Here is a 16,612-nt window from a genome sequence, read left to right as displayed (position 1 = left end):
CCACAAAGTAGAGCATGGCAGCACTAGAGCCATTTTTACCAAATTTGTGTGATTTACAACACATTTAACCATGTTTATTTTACTGTTTAGAGAGGGTTTGTGAAATAAAAAGGCAAAAAAAAAAGAAAGAAATAGTATTTTTTTATAACATTATTTTGGCATTATAAACAGCATTCATATATATTTTCTCATCAGTGGAATATAGTTCAGGTCTGAAAGGGTTAAGGAATTGACTAAAGAACATTTCTTACTGATTTATGAAGCTAAAGGTTGAAGCAGAATCTTTATATAACAATCAATCAATTAACATCCATCACTCAAACTTGCTGGGTATCTCCTCCCCCTGTGGACCCCCCAACTCTCTTTTCTATTGGCAGATTTTAAGCCTCAATTTTCTCTATACAATTCTACAATTTAGATTTTTTAAGTTTGCTTCTTTAGTTGTTAATTGAATCTTCATTTCCACGTACAGAAGGGCTTGGATTGTCCATCCTTATGCATGTTGTAATAAAAAAAAGTCATCAAAAGCTTTAAAATAAATACAAACATAGCAGTTTAAGCCCATTATGGTTTAGTTAAATCATTCATTTCAGTGCTTGGGCCCCTTAGAATAGCTGTTCTGTAATACACTCTAAGCAAAAAGGGTTCTGTATAGTACTAAAAAAGGTTATTTCCCCAAAATAGTGAATACTGTAACAATTTGTGCTGTATAGAACCATCTACAACAACATCTAACCAAGCAAAGATCCCTTAAAGTATCTACAAACTACCCTTGTTACTGATTTATGAAGCTTAAGGTTCGAGCACATTCTTTATATATTAATCAATCAATCAATGTCAATCACTTGAATTGGCAAGATGTCTCCTCCCCCTGTAGTTTATCCATCTCAAATCTCTGCAGCTCACTTAAAACCTTAAAACCACCCTCACATTTGGTTGTCTGCCAAGACATGTTTGGTGAGTGAAGTTTGCTACTTTAATTCTACGCTAAATCTTCCAGAAAAAGAAGCTTTTTAAGAAAAAAAAGCATAATTATAAGCTACATGGCCTTGAAAATTTACGTCAAACAAGGTCAAATTGTTTAACAAACTAATAGGTTTATCTAGGGGATATAACACACTGCATCTTAAAAGAAAAATACATAATTCACATGCGCAGAAGTTTGGCACTGCTATTAACAAGCGCTCCCTCTGCTGCTCCATGCTGTTTACATACTAAGAGTGCAGTATGTGCTGCGTTCACTGCTCACAGCCACGACTCTCCATTTACTATGTGTATGTCTGCATGTTCAACTTTGTGTTAAAACAGCTTCACACTGCACAGATACTGTTTACGTGCTGAAAAAAAAAATCCCGCTATATGTACTATTTTTGCTCTCGCACCATACAGCTCTTTATTGGTGCACATTTTGGTGCGTTTAGGTTTGTGCCTGTGTGAAACCAAACCAAACAGAGGAAGAAAACGCTCCAAATAAACATCATCAACTGATCCGAACCATCAAAACCAACTACAGGTGTGAAAACGCTCTTTTAAACTCAGCAAATTTCTAAAAGTTCTAATTCAGAAATCCTTACAACCAAGTTTACTAAGATTATAATTAAATCACAGTTTTCATGCATCTTGGCAGGTTCTCCTCCACCAGTCTTACACACTGCTTTTGGATAACTTTATGCTACTCACTCCTTGTGCAAAAATTCAAGCTGTGTATCTTGGTTTGATGGCTTGTGGTCATCCATCTTCCTCTTGATTATATTCCAGAGGTTTTCAATTTGGTAAAATCAAAGAAACTTATTTTATTTTTTTTACAGAGCTTTTTTACTAGTATTTTAATTAACACAATTAACAATATTAATTGCATTTCACATTTCTTACAATCCTTCTTTTCATTAATTCGTGTAAATATCCACTATAAAAACTTGCTGAATATCTGAATAAATGTTTTAATCGATTGATAGCACTAGTTCAAATCCTTTTTTTTGCCACTGTATTGCCACTTTTTTTAACAGTGCAATGACGTATGTATAGTGTCAGTATTTGTATTTAGTGTGTTTTCTGCTAGTGTGAGAGACCTAGCATTGAGGTTTTTCACTGTTTCACATGATTACACCTGTGTTACACCTGTGTTTCTGTGATGTGTGAATAAAACGATTTGATTGGCTTTCATTAAAGTACAAAGGTACTATAGCGTGATCTCTTCTGCATCACGATTACTACAATGCGCATCAATGTGAGGCCAAGGTTGCGGGGTAACGTGCACCCGACACACACAAAGAGTGTGTGTGTGTGTGTCTTTGTGCCTCCTGCCTGAGCCTGATTTAGATCAAAAGAGTTTTCGGAGGAACCCCGCTTGCTCCAATGCCATCACACTGACGAACACGCCTACTGGTTGCGTGGTTACACACACACACACACACACACACACACACACACACACACACTCTTACTCGCTCACTATCACTCTCTCTTAGGACACACACACACGCACAAGCTTGTGTAAGAACCCCAGTAGTGTGTATGTAACGCAACGCAACGTGCATATATCTGAATAACGTACTAGATAAGGGGGGGCGGGTACAGAGAGGAACAGTGAGAGAGAGACGTCTTCTTTGTCACGTTCTGTTCCCTCCCTTCATCGCACTGCGGAGAAGTGTCCCGCAGCGCAGTGTGTGTGTGCGAGAGTGTGTATCCCGCAGTGAGGGAGTCGAGAGCGAGAACAGAGGGAACCTCTCCGGGATCAAAAGATCGCTAAGAGAATTCGGAATCCAAAGACTTTATTAAAAAAAAGAAAAAAAAAGGAGAAAAAAAAACTCAAACTCGCAGGAAAAAAAAAAAAAAAAAAAAAACGGAAAATCTGAAAGCGTATTTGCATTTTTCTGGAAAGTGTCAGAATTCCTGCCACTCCCAATCCACCACACACTCAACCAGGCCGGATAAAGAGATCACTCTGGCGCAGAGGTTGGCACGGTTGCCACAGCAACGGGCAGGCCCGGCTGGAGGTCGCCCCTTACGGTTCCGCCGGCCCAGATTTTCTCTCGACTCGCGTTTCAGAACGAATAAAACAAACCTTCAGCTTTATACGAACACAGAAAAAAAATATATAACTGTAAAAAATATAAAAATATAAATAACGGATACTGTTTGGAACTTTTTTTCCGCAAGATTTGTGTTTAAATACGTGACTTAGATCAGAGGTAACCTTTCTGGATTGAAAATATAAGATAGAAGAGAATTTGGAATAATAATAAAAAAAAAAAACGTAGGCTATAAAACGAAAAACGAAAAGTCCTTCAAACTTAGGAGGAAAAAAAACGGAAAGCACGTTTGGTCCCCATCCAACACAAATCCAACCAGGGTTGCTCTCTCGTTTCACGTTTTAAAAATCTTCAAAACTTCAAAAACACAAAAAGAAAAAAACAGTAAAAATGAAAAACGCAAAGTGTTCAAATCTGCTGTTATACATTCGTTTCTTGAGAGTCTGTTTATTTATGTGATCGAGAACAAAGGGAATCTCTCTGGAATCAAAAGATCGCTAAAAGAATGTATAATTCGAAGAAGCTAAAAAAAAAAAATGCTTTAAACTTTGGGGGAAGAAAAACTAAACAAAAAAAAAAAAAACAGAAAGCATGTTTGGTCCCCATCCACCACAAATTTAACCAGGGTGGATAAATATATCACTGTGGCACAGGGGACGGAGCAGCTGGAGGTCGCACCTTATGTTTCGTTTTTCCACAGATACGTTTTTCTCTCACCTCGCGCTTCAGAACGAGCTTTACCAACACAGCAAAGAAGCTGTAAAAAAAAATTCCGGGATGTGTTTTTAACTTCTGCGCAGTTAAATAAGATTAAGAATTTTGAAAATGAAAAACGAAAATAAATAAATAAATAAATTCCCCCCAAAAAAGGGAAAACACCCGAAGCTTACAGAAACAAATGTTAAAAGCATATCTGCTTTTTTCTGGGATACATCAGAATACGGCCTGGTCGAAAATCTCCCCTTATAGATCTGCGACCCTGTTTTTCACTCATCTCAGGTTTCAGACTAAAACAAACGGGAGGAAAAAAGATTGAGCTTTAAAAACATGTATATAAAAAAAAGAAAAAAAGAACAAAAACAGGGAAATCTACTGTAATATCAACACATCTCCTCAAAGTCTGTTCAATGGTAATTTTTCTGGATTCATAAGACTTAAAAAAAAAAAAATAATAAATAAATAAAATAAAGTAAAAACACCTGAGGCATACAGAAACTAATTTTTAAAGCATATCTGCATTTTTTTGGAATACGTTTGAATTTGACCTGGTTGAAAATCGGCCCTTACAGCTCTGCAACCCTGTTTTTCATTCGTCTCAAGTTTCAGAATAAAACAAACAAAAAACATTAAAAAAAACATAGAAAAAGGGGAAAAAACAGGGAAATAATGGATTCTACATATTTTAATCTGCTGTAATTCTAAAACTTTTTCACAAAATTTGTTCAATGGGAATTTCTCTGGATTCAAAATATCAGCAAAAGTATTTTGGAACCCAATTGAGAAAAAAAAAAAAAAAAAAAAAAAAAAACACCTCAAAAAACAGAAAACCCCTAAATCTTACAGAAACAAATTTTAAAGCATAGAATACATCTGAATTTGACCTGGTTGGAAATCGCCTGTTTCTCACTTGTCTCAAGTTTCAAAACAAAAAAAAAAAATGTGAAAAAATTGTGAAAAAAACATGAAAAAATAAATAATGGATTTGAAGTATTCTATTCTGCTGAAGTACTTACACAAAGTATGTTCAATAGAAATTTCTATGGATTCCTAAGACTTAAAATAAAAATTATATAAAAAATAAATAAATAAATAATAATAATAATAATAATAATAATAAAAAATAAAAAATAAAAAAACACCTGAAGCTTTCAGAAACTCATTTTGAATGTTTAGTATTTTAATCTGCTGTAATACTATAACGTTTCCACAAAGTCTGTTCTATGGTAATTAAGAAAAAAAAATCTAAAAAAAAAAAGGAAAACCCCTAAAGCTTACAGAAACAAATTTCGAAAGCATTCTATTCTGCTGTAATAATAAAACTTTTCTATTCAATAGAAATGTCTATGGATTCATAAGACGTAAAAAAAAAAACTTATTAAAAAAAAAACAAAAAAAACAAAAAAAAAAACAACACACCCCTGAAGTATACAGAAACTAATTTTAAAAGCATATCTGTGTTTTTCTGGAATACGTTTGAATTTGACCTGGTTGGAAATCGCCCCTCATAGCTCTGCAACCCTGTTCAGCTCAAGACGAAAAAAACGAACAAAAAAAAGATTCTGCTTTAAACACATGTTTAAAAAAGGCAGAAATACAAGGAAATAGTATGAATAATGGATTCTGAGTATTTGAATCTGCTGTTACACTAAAGCTTTAGCACAAATCTGTTTATTTATGTAATAAACAAATGTTTTGGCATCTTAACTGTGCAGGCTGTGAGAATAAGCCGAGGTGTAAACTGTAACGCTCCGACCTTTCGGCCTCTCAGCTTTTATTTGCTTTGCAAATAATCTTCTCACCTCAGAACACACCTTTAATTAAATTACTACAGGGGGGCCTTGAGCTGTTAATTACAAAAACAGACAGTGTGTGTGGGAAGATCAGCCCACGAGGGGGTCATTCTGACCCTGACTGTAAAACAAAGTCATTTGAATATTCATTTCCCAATCCTTCTCTCTCTCTCTTTTCATTCATACATTCATTCATTCATTTATTCTCTCTTTCACTGACTGTGACAGCTAGGTAGAGGACTCACCAGCCTCCTGGCAAACTCTTTATTCTCAGAGAGGAACCCGTACCCAGGATGCACCTAGAAAACAGAGGGAGATCTGAGATGTATTATAGATGTATTACAGGAGAAACCATATGAGCATCATTAATGAATCATCGGATTTTCATAAGGAGCCATGTTATCTGAGTAATGCATAGCATGAGTCCCAATATGCATGAAAATATTAATAATAAAATCTATAGAATTACTACTCATTCATTAAATTACCACAATATACAAGCATCTTTCTGTGACTTTTAATATAAACGATATGGACAAAAGTATTGGGACACCTACTCATTCATTTACTAAAGTTTCTTCCATGTTTAAGACTAGACTTTTTTTTTTTACTTCACTACTGTACTTAAGTACTAAAATGCTGTATATGTATCTACTGGAGTATTATTTTTACTTCACAACTGTACTTAAATACTAAAACGCTGTATCTGTATCTACTGGAGTATTATTTTACTGCACTACTGTACTTAAGTATCTACTGGAGTACTAGTTTTACTTCACTACTGTACTTAAGTACCAAAATACTGTATCTGTATCTACTTGAGTATTATTTTTTACTTCACTACTGTACTCAAGTACTAAAATGCGGAATCTGTATCAACTGGAGTATATATTTTTTTACTTCATTACTGTAGTTAAGTACTAAAATACTGTATCTGTATCTACTGGCGTATTATTTTGTACTTCCTTACTGTAGTTAAGTACTAAAATACTGTATCTGTAGTACTTCACTGCACTTAAGTACCAAAACACTGTATCTATCTACTGGAGTATTACGCTTACTTCACCACTGTACTAAAATAATATGTACTACAATTCTGTATCTGTATCTACTGGAGTATTATTTTTACTTCACTACAGTACTAAAATAAATCCTAAAATGCTGTATCTGTACTCTACTGAAGTATTATTTTAACTTCACTACTGTACTTAAGTATGTACTGGTGTATTATTTTTTCTTCACTACTGTACTTAAGTAGTAAAATACTGTATCTGTACTCAACTGGAGTATTATTTTACTTCACTACTGTAATTAAGTACTAAAATACTGTATCTGTATCTACTGGAGTATTATTTTTACTTCAATACTGTACTTAAGTAGTAAAAAGCTGTATCTACCAACAATCTGTTGTATCTACTAACTATACTTAAGTACAAAACATGTTAAATACTTTAGTACTTCTACTTAAGTGTCGAGCTTTAAGTACACTTCAACTACAAGTCCCTTTTTTGATTAGAGTGCCTTTCTCAAGTTTGGGTCTCTTGTAACGATCATTAGTTAATAGTTAACTTTTAATATTCATTAATAAAAGTTTATGTTTTAAATATTCACTAGACTAGACTGATGTCAGGGATTTAAAAAGGCCACTCACAGCCTGAGCTCCAGTCTGTCTGATGGCCTCCATGATGGCGTCCATGTTGAGGTAGCTTTTACTGGTGGGTGCAGGACCGACACAGAATGCTTCGTCCGCCATCTTCACATGAACCTGAACAAAACACACACAAACCAAACATTACAACACTGCACATGTTCTAAAAAGAATATGATTTAATAGAACCACACACACAGAAAAACACCCTATACCAATATAATAGCGGTGAGCAAAAAAAAACACAGAATTTTATTGACATTGTAATAATTCACATCACAGCACATTATTGGTATGATCAGTATTTTAAAAAAACATACATAATTGGATTGGATGTCATCATTTATCTGATTTGGGCATGTTTAAGGAACATTTTGCACATCACAATAGAACAGATGCAGCTAAATAATTCAATATTGTAAAAAAATATATATTTGAAAATGGTTAAAATGGTATGCACCACATGTTTGGCAACTGACATAGCACTCCTGAGGTAAAGGTATGACGAAAATAGCACTGCTGAGGTAAAGGTATGACGAAAATAGCACTGCTGAGGTAAAGGTATGACTAAATTTGCACTCCTGAGGTAAATGTATGCCTAAAATTGTACTCCTGATGTGAATGTGTAACTAAAATTGCACTTCTGGTGCAAAAGGTATGACTAAAAACAGCAATGTTGAGGTTAAGATTAGACTAAATAGAACTGTTGAGGTAAAGGTATGACTAAAATTTCACTCTTGAGGTAAATGTATGACCAAAATAGCACTATTGAGCTAAAAGTACGACTAAAATTGCACTCCGGAGGTAAAAGTATGACTAAAATTGCACTGCACTTGTGACGTGAATGTGTAACTTAAATTGCACTTCTGATATAAAAGGTAAAAACAGCAATGTTGATGTTTAGATAAGGCTAAAATAGAACTGTTGAGGTAAAGGTATGACTAAAACTGCACTCCTAAGACAAAGCTATGACTAAAATAGCACTGCTGATGTAAAGATATGATTAAAATAGCACTGTTTAGGTAAATTCATGACAAATTGCACTGTTTAGGCAAAGTATGAATAAAATTGCACTCCTGAGGAAAACATATGGCTTAAATTGCACTTCTGAGGTAAATGTATGACTAAAATAGCACTGCTGAGGTAAAGGTATTACAAAAAATCCCAATGCTAAATTAAAGGCATTACTAAAATAGGATTGTTGAGGTAAAGATATAACTAAAATAGGATTGTTGAGGTAAAGGTATGACTAAAATAGCACTGTTGAGGTAAAGGTATGACTAAAAAAGTACTGCTGAGGTAAAAGTTTAACTAAAATAGCACTGTAGAGGTAAAGGTATGACTGAAATAGCACTGCTGAGGTAAATTCATTACTAAAATGAAGACGATTACACACACCTTAGTGAAATTGTGTTTAGCTAATGAGGTGACAGACGTCACCCGGGGGAAGCATTAACACTGACAACTGCATCAACAGCGGCGCGTCAGAACACACTCACTAAGCAGCTGCCGCCCTGCATGCTGCTGCACTTAGCACACACACGTTACTGAGCAGACCTGTAAAAGTGCTCACACTCTTTTACAACTGTGCTGCCAGTCAGGGTCAAGAGCAGTGACCTCTGGGGGCTGCGGAGACGAGCCGAGGTCAGAGGTGGGCGATCCAGTAGTAACATCACTGCACACTGCAGTGTTATATTCAGTAGCCTATCAGAACACCAGTACAAGCTGTCTGAATTATTTTATTTCAATTGCTCGATTACGCACTCAAAAACCTCGCCCTCAGGTACATATTATTACATTTTGGGAACCCATACTTCATCACCTTAAAGAATCTCAAGAATGAGAGAAATATAAAAGAAGCCCACCTTCCACCCTTTTATTAAAATACATAAATAAAAAATAATAATTATAGTGCTGACCTGCTATAGGTTTGCTTATATAGTCTGTATCCTAGTCATACTGCAAATTGTGCAATGATTTAAGAGAATATTTTATTCATAAATAATATATACCAGGAAATCGCCGGTTCGAATCCTGTTCATGTAGCTTGCTATTGGCTACCGGAACCCTGAGAGAGAGCACAATTAGCCTTGCTCCCTCTGGATGGGTAGATGGTGCTCTCTCCTTTACCCTCATCACTCCAAAATGTGACCACCACAAGGCATCTGTATTAGAACCGAGTCGCTGCGCTTTCCTCCGAGTGCACTATGATGCTACTCGGTAATTCTGCATCAGCAGCAGTTCAAAAAGAGGCGGAGTCTGAATATACATGTATCACAGGAGGCATGTGCTAGTCTTTACCCTCCTTGTGTTGGAGCATTACTAGTGATTAATATATATATATATAAATTTAGCCATTTTTTCCACTATATGTTAAATTAAACAGCATAAATGTATTTCTCAATTGCAAAACTACATTACACATTTTTTATATCAACAAAGCACAATATGACTTAAACAAAAAACTGATCAGTTTATGATCTTTAACTATTTCTTCCTTTTTTTAGAGGGGCAATTATGCTTGCCAAATATTCAATATTACAATATATAACCACAAACTAACAAATTATTACATTAATTATCATGTTATCAGTTAGACTTATAGTTGAACAGATAAATAAATAACACACAGTATCTCTTGAGACAACTAGACAAACAACTAGAAAGACTGATAAATGGCCATACAGACCCATGGAAAGACTGATAAATAGATAGATAGTTGTCTGGATAACCACAGAAAGATAAAGATAACCATATGGCTCACTGATTGGTGGAAACTTCACACTAGACCTCGAGCAGCTTGGGCTGTGTGTCTCTCCACTCTTCCTCCAGACTCTGATCCCTTGATTTACAAATGAAATGTAAAATGTACTGATGATCAGTGATGGTTTGGAGAGTCATGTCTGTCATCTGCTGGTGTTGATCCACTGTGTTTTATTATCAAGTCTAAAGTCAGTGCAGTTTTGTTTTCCCACAAAATCTTACAGCACTTCATGCTTCTTCCCTCTGCTACTGACAACTTTTATAGAGATGCAGATTTCATTTTCCAGCATTTTCTAACCCATATTTTTGGCTTTTCATTGGCTGTAAGCCATAATCAACAATCAACACTAAAAGAATTAAACGCTTAAAATAGATTACTCTGTGTTTAATACATCTATATAATATACGAGTTTCACATTTTGAATTGAATTACTGAAATAAAATAACTTTTCAATGATATGTTTTAGACACACCCACATATCTAGATGCATATATAGCTAGCTTTGCAGTTTTTTTTTTTTATTTGATTAGATACGTAGTTGGCTAGATAGCTAATCAAAGATAGTTGAACAGATAACTAGATGGATGGTTAGACATCTACACTGACAGAAGAAACCCTGATTTATGTAGATTTAGGCCTACAAATAACTGGATATCTTCTAGATATCTTTAATTAGATAGATAGCTAGATAGATAGATAGATAGCTAGATAGCTAGATAGCTAGATAGATAGATAGCTAGATAGATAGATAGATAGATAGATAGATAGATAGATAGATAGATAGATAGATAGATAGATAGCTAGATAGATAGATAGATAGATAGATAGATAGATAGATAGATAGATAGCTAGCTAGCTAGATAGCTAGCTAGATAGCTAGCTAGCTAGATAGCTAGCTAGATAGCTAGCTAGCTAGCTAGCTAGCTAGATAGCTAGCTAGCTAGCTAGCTAGATAGATAGATAGATAGATAGATAGATAGATAGATAGCTAGATAGCTAGATAGCTAGATAGATAGATAGATAGATGGCAAGGTAGCATGACAGCTAGCTACATATCAAAAACACAGACAGCTAGATGCATATATTTCTAGATTAAAAGCCAGACACATAGTAAGACGAGCAGACAACAGTCCATTTAGCTAACTAGCTTCATCTCTGCCCCCAATGCTAATATCGGTATTATACAAGCTTCTATTACTTATCTACATTATCTTTGTAGCTCCACTACAAAACTACAGAAAACTACAGAGAAGGTGGTGTTCACACACCGAACAGGTTATGATGACTGAGTAAACGAGAAAACTGTGTGAAGATTCATCAGTTGAACAGTTAGTTATTTTTAGTCACAGCTTCAGATGGTCTCGGGGACCGTCTCCTCACACCGCAGACCTCCAGCCATCTGTGAGGTCAGTAGTTTTACAGAGTGCTTAAGCAGGTTGTGTGTGTGCTCTGTCTGGCTCCTAGCTAACTGTCAGGGCTCCAGTGTTTCAGACCATTTGTCTCTGAGGCCCAATAAACTCCAGAGACGTCTGGCGATGTGAGAAGAGTTAACCCACAGCAACGGTATGAAGGTTAACCTGAGGTAGAGAAGGTCCCAAGCAAGGCAGAGCGGACTACTGTCTCTAAGGCTACGTTCACTTTACACGCCACGTTGCTCAAATCCAATTTTTTTGCTGACAGTTCACATTCACAAATGTAAGTGATCTGTATCTGTGTGTAATGTGAACGAATCTGTCCCTGAAACGCCTCACATGCATCACATTGACTTGTGTATAAACGTCTCCTTCTTCACCAACAACTTAAAAAGTCATATTAGATAGACGAGAGACTCGTAGCTTTATAAAGGGAAATGGATGAGTTAGCAGCTCATATGTGGAGCATCTTTTGCTGGAGTGGAGAGTAAACAGCTGATCTGAAGTTCATGCTCAGGTCGAGGAGGTGAGAAAAAAAGGCCAGGCGGTTTGCTTTTGCTGTTTTTTTACAGCTATAGCTGCACAGCTGCACTAAGAGATGCAGTGTGGGTAGAGAAGAGAGAAGCACGTAGCGCTAATGCTAATGCGTAAAAAAGCAAAAAGACGCAGGAATTCTGATTTGACCGTTCACATTCATGTCGCATGTTCATTGATCGGATACGTTTCCGATTTAGGACTACATATGAAAGTGACTCAAATCTTAATTGAAAAAAACTGATTTGGAACGTTCACACAGCCATGAAAAAATCAGATTTGAGCCACATTGAGCAAAAAAAAATCAGATTTGAGTCAAATCAGCCTGGTAATGTGATCGTAGCCAAACAGAAGTGTGTCTGTCTCTTCAGCCATCACTCAGCACCATGACAGCCAGAATGACTGCATTTTGGTGGCATAACTGAGGTAATGATGTGTTTCTGCCTTGACTTATTTCACTTCTTACTTACTTTTTGTTTTCGTTTTTGGGGTGTAGGAGAAGTGTATGAAGAGTGAGGATGTGAAGAAGGTATTTCAGAACACTGTTTTCTACCATTCTGCTTCGTATTATCAAACTATAATTCAGTAGTGAGTTTAATTCTTTCACTGAGCACAAGTGGAAGCAGATAGCTTTTATGATATCTCTGCTGTCATTGGAGAACTAATAAATCAAAATTTATTTTTATCACTGTTGCTATTTAATTGTCCAGTCTATAATTCTGCTGGGAGTATTTTCGCCCCATTTTTTTTTCCCCTAATTGTTGCTATGCCAATTATCCAACCCACTCATTAGGACTGCCCCCTGTCACTAGTGATGCCCCAACACACCAGGAAGATGAAGACAAGCACATGCCTCCTCCGACACACGTGAAGTCAGCCATTGTCTCTTTTTGAACTGCCGCTGATGCAGCATTACAGAGCAGCCAACCCTAGTGCTCGGAGGAAAGCGCAGCAACTCAGCGATGATGAACCTCAGCCAACAAATACCTGTGCTGACCAACAAGAAAGTAAATAGACTGAGAAGATTCTGTGTTCCAGAGCAGAGTGTAGAGTAAATCTTGGCGCTGCGCTTTTAAACACAGTGTTTTCAAATTGGATGTGCAGCGCAGAGTCACGTGGCAGTGAGCAGTGAACGCTGCAGGTACTGGGCGTGTAAACAGCATGAAGCAGCAGAGACATCCATTGTTCATATATCTGATTAAACTGCGCCTTATCAGCAGTTTAGCTCAATTAAAAAAAGACTATATTTGATAGCTTGTTCAGACAGAACCCAGATCACAATCTCACCACAAGCGAACCGCTCCAGAAAAATATTCCGTGCCTTGGGCGGAGCCGGGGCAGATTACGGCAGAAGTTGAGGTCAAACTTGGTGAAGTAACTTGGTGGCATTTTGTCTGCACGTCATAATATCAAGGCAAATATTGTGTATCGTGAAAAATCTTGTCTTTAAATATCTTTATACATAATTTTTCTATTTTTAAGCGACAGCTACTACGAATATAGTGAGTTTATGAAAGATCATTAAAGCTGATGTTCTTAAGTTTTGGGATTCAGGACCCTCTGTGGTGAGAATGGGTAATTGCACCGAGCATGCCGAAGAATCTTCGCATGAAACTTCACTCCTTCATTTCTTTGGTTTTACTATGAGTGAATGAGTTACTGAGCTCCGAGTTTCCTCTTCTGAAGTCTCCAATGCTCCACCAGCCGATTACGTTCAGTAAAGATGAGCCAGATCCTCTTTTAGAGGCTGTACATGTGACATAAGTACATGAAAACGGAAAACAAAAATCCTGCGAAAAGCGACCTGACACTCTAGTTTTTGGAATGAATATATTAATATTAGGCCTAGCAGGGATGGACATTTTCAGTACACTGGTACCATTAAACACAATATTTTATCCATATTCTTCTCCATTCAGAAATGCTTCTACTTTCAGTTTAGAAACTAAATAATATGGACTGCCACTTTAAAATAGAAGAATTTAATGAACGTATCCATCTGTTTTGAACCCATATACTTTATTTCTGCAACCGAGAGCAGAATATAAATTAAAAATTCAAATATGCAGTATTATCTTACAGAATTCCCTTCTTAATTAATCATGTTTAACATAGCTAAAGCCTGGACTGCCCCACTGCCCCTCTCCACTCACAGAGGGCAGTTTTCTACCCCCGTTACGCGAGGTGATGGCTGTCAGTCATCCCCCTCTTGGAAGGGGAGAGGGTCTTTCACGCCAGGCCCCCTGCTGCTGAAGTCCAAACTGGGGAGGGGGGGATGTTGTGCATTTGATTAGAAGCCTAGATTCTAAATACAGATTCCCTTTAACAGAGCAGCAGGGGAGCTGCTTATACGCATACGAAAGCAGTTTGGGTTAGAAGTCCATATTTGCCGGGCTTTGGGGATGGCCTTGCCTAGTCTTGTCTTGTCTTGTCTTGTCTTTTTTGTGTGTGGTTCAGGGGTGTGGGATTAACCTCTTAAACTGCCGGCCTTTGATTAGGCCTGGTTATTAATATTCATAACACACACTCACCGCACTGGAGTCCACGTCACTGTGCACAGCAACCGTCTTAATTCCCATCTTCTTACATGTTTTAATCACCTGAGATCAAACAGAAGAATTACACTTTAAACTATGATCTACAATAAACCACATATACTAACTATATGGACAAAAAAGTCTTGGGACACTTGCTCTTCCATTGTTTCCTTAAGGGTCAAGCTAAAAGATCAAGGGTATTAAAAGGAGTTTATCCTGCTTTTGTTGGAGTAACTGTCTCTAGTGTCCAGAAAAGACTTTCTGCGAGATTTTGGAGAAACACCGCTGTGGGGGTTCTATTTTATTGGCAAGATAATTCTGTGTTCTCTGCAGGGACTAGACATCTTTGCATTGTCTGAAGCAACAGCACATTTGACATTAGTTGTACTAGTACTAATACCCTTGATTTCATATAAAAAGTTAGATGAGTAGGCGTCTACACACTTTTGGTAAACAGTGCTTTTACACACAAACTTAAATATTTCAAAACTGCAGCATTAAATCAGAAGAAAACAGCATTCTCAACCTTCAATAGAAAAGTCAAAGTAAAAAGATTTTAGATTTCATGTTGCATTATTTCTATCAGTTAATCATCATGCCATTAAGTCATAATGTAAAACATGACTGGCAGATTTAAATGAGTGAACGCTGCACAGACTGTGCATGTAAACAGCATGGAGCAGCAGCAGAGACCAGGTTTGTTCACAGCAGTATATTTTTTGGCTAATATATAAGATTAAACTGCGTCTTATCAGCAGTTTGGCTCAATTAAAAATAAGTATATTTAATAGCTGGGTCAGATCAAGACCAAGAAAAAAAATCTGACATTAAGAGGTAATTTAAAAAAAAGGCTGGCAGATTTTAATTATGTTTAAAAAGTCAAAAAAAAGAAAGGATTACCCAACATCACTATCGCTTTCCTGAACAAAGTCAATTACATTTTTACAGCATTCACAACTACTAACTATGTTTCTAGCCCCATTCATTACATTACTAATAATGATACCATTGTTTTGAGTAGGTGTCTAAAAACTAAAATTTCATTTTATTACCCCAATTTCATTTTGTCTACCAAATAGACTGTAAAATTACTATTGTATTACTCGGTTTGGTCTACTTTTCATAAAATTTGGATGCATACTGCCAGATTTACATAATGTCTAAAAATTAAAAAAAATGTATGCAAGTGACTTATCCCCCAAATAATACAATTTAAAAAAAAGTAAACAACAACCATTTAATTACTGTTCATTAATAAAAATGTGCTTAACGTGTAAAAAAAAAAAAAGACACCAAAAATAATTTGTGAGATATTTTAACCAGAAGAATGACTTCGACATGCCTCGATTCATCACATCTGCAGCTGAAATGAAGTGCAGATGAGCTCAGTAGTAGTAGAGACAGTGCCTGAGGACATACAGAGGCAGGAAACACACATTAACTCCACTCACCCTGCAGGCGATCTCTCCTCTGTTAGCAATGAGAATCTTATCAAAGGTCTGCAGGAAGAGACACAGAACACGACACAATTACTGCATTCGTTCTGACAACAGGTGATTTGCCTACTGTGTTTGTGTGCATACATGTGAGTGTGTATCTGTGGAAACAAAAACTTTCCCTTCTTCATACTAATGCTGGGTTTTAAAAAGAAAAGATTTTTCAAGTTAAATCAATTTCTTTTTCTTTATTAGGGCTTAACGATATGATAAAACTGTTGTATTTATGATATATAAACAAAATATTCGTGATAATATAAAAGTAACAAGAAATGAAATGCTATTTTTTTTTAATACAGTGATTTTTATTGAAAATGTTATGCACTTCATCTAATTAAACAGGACTAATCACATCTACAGTGTGTGTTTTTTACACCTTCTACAATCTACAATATAATTATACCTGTGTTTATAGCTCATTTATCACAGCAACAAATTTATCAAGTTTATCAATTCCTAATAAACCAAAAAATATTACAATAAATTATTTGGGATTGGAGAGGTTGAGTAATTATCAATTACAAATTAAATGTCTTATAAAAAAAAATAAATTAAAATAAAAAAAAATAATAATCTAATTAATCACGACAATATTCTGTGATCAACTGTGATTAATCACACTTGTTCTTCTTAAGACGTGATTTTTTTTTTTGTGGATATTTAAAAGTAAATAAAAGAA

At 35.9% G+C, this 16,612-nt stretch overlaps 1 protein-coding gene across 2 annotated transcripts in view; it reads right to left on the bottom strand.

Annotated features, from left to right (window-relative positions):
- The window catches only part of pcca (propionyl-CoA carboxylase subunit alpha), a 238,898-nt gene that overhangs the window by 218,259 nt on the left and 4,027 nt on the right, over positions 1 to 16,612 (bottom strand). For both annotated transcript variants that reach the window (XM_049470134.1, XM_049470135.1), the window contains exons 3-6: positions 15,889 to 15,936; positions 14,432 to 14,500; positions 7,194 to 7,307; positions 5,788 to 5,841 (exon numbers count right to left, since the gene is read on the bottom strand). In XM_049470134.1, the coding sequence (XP_049326091.1) occupies positions 5,788 to 5,841; positions 7,194 to 7,307; positions 14,432 to 14,500; positions 15,889 to 15,936 (285 nt within the window). The remainder of the gene's footprint in view (positions 1 to 5,787; positions 5,842 to 7,193; positions 7,308 to 14,431; positions 14,501 to 15,888; positions 15,937 to 16,612) is intronic.

The sequence above is a fragment of the Astyanax mexicanus genome, chromosome 21 (assembly GCF_023375975.1).
Source record: "Astyanax mexicanus isolate ESR-SI-001 chromosome 21, AstMex3_surface, whole genome shotgun sequence".
Classification (NCBI taxonomy): Eukaryota; Metazoa; Chordata; class Actinopteri; order Characiformes; family Acestrorhamphidae; genus Astyanax; species Astyanax mexicanus.
This window is presented reverse-complemented; position numbering and strand designations above follow the sequence as displayed.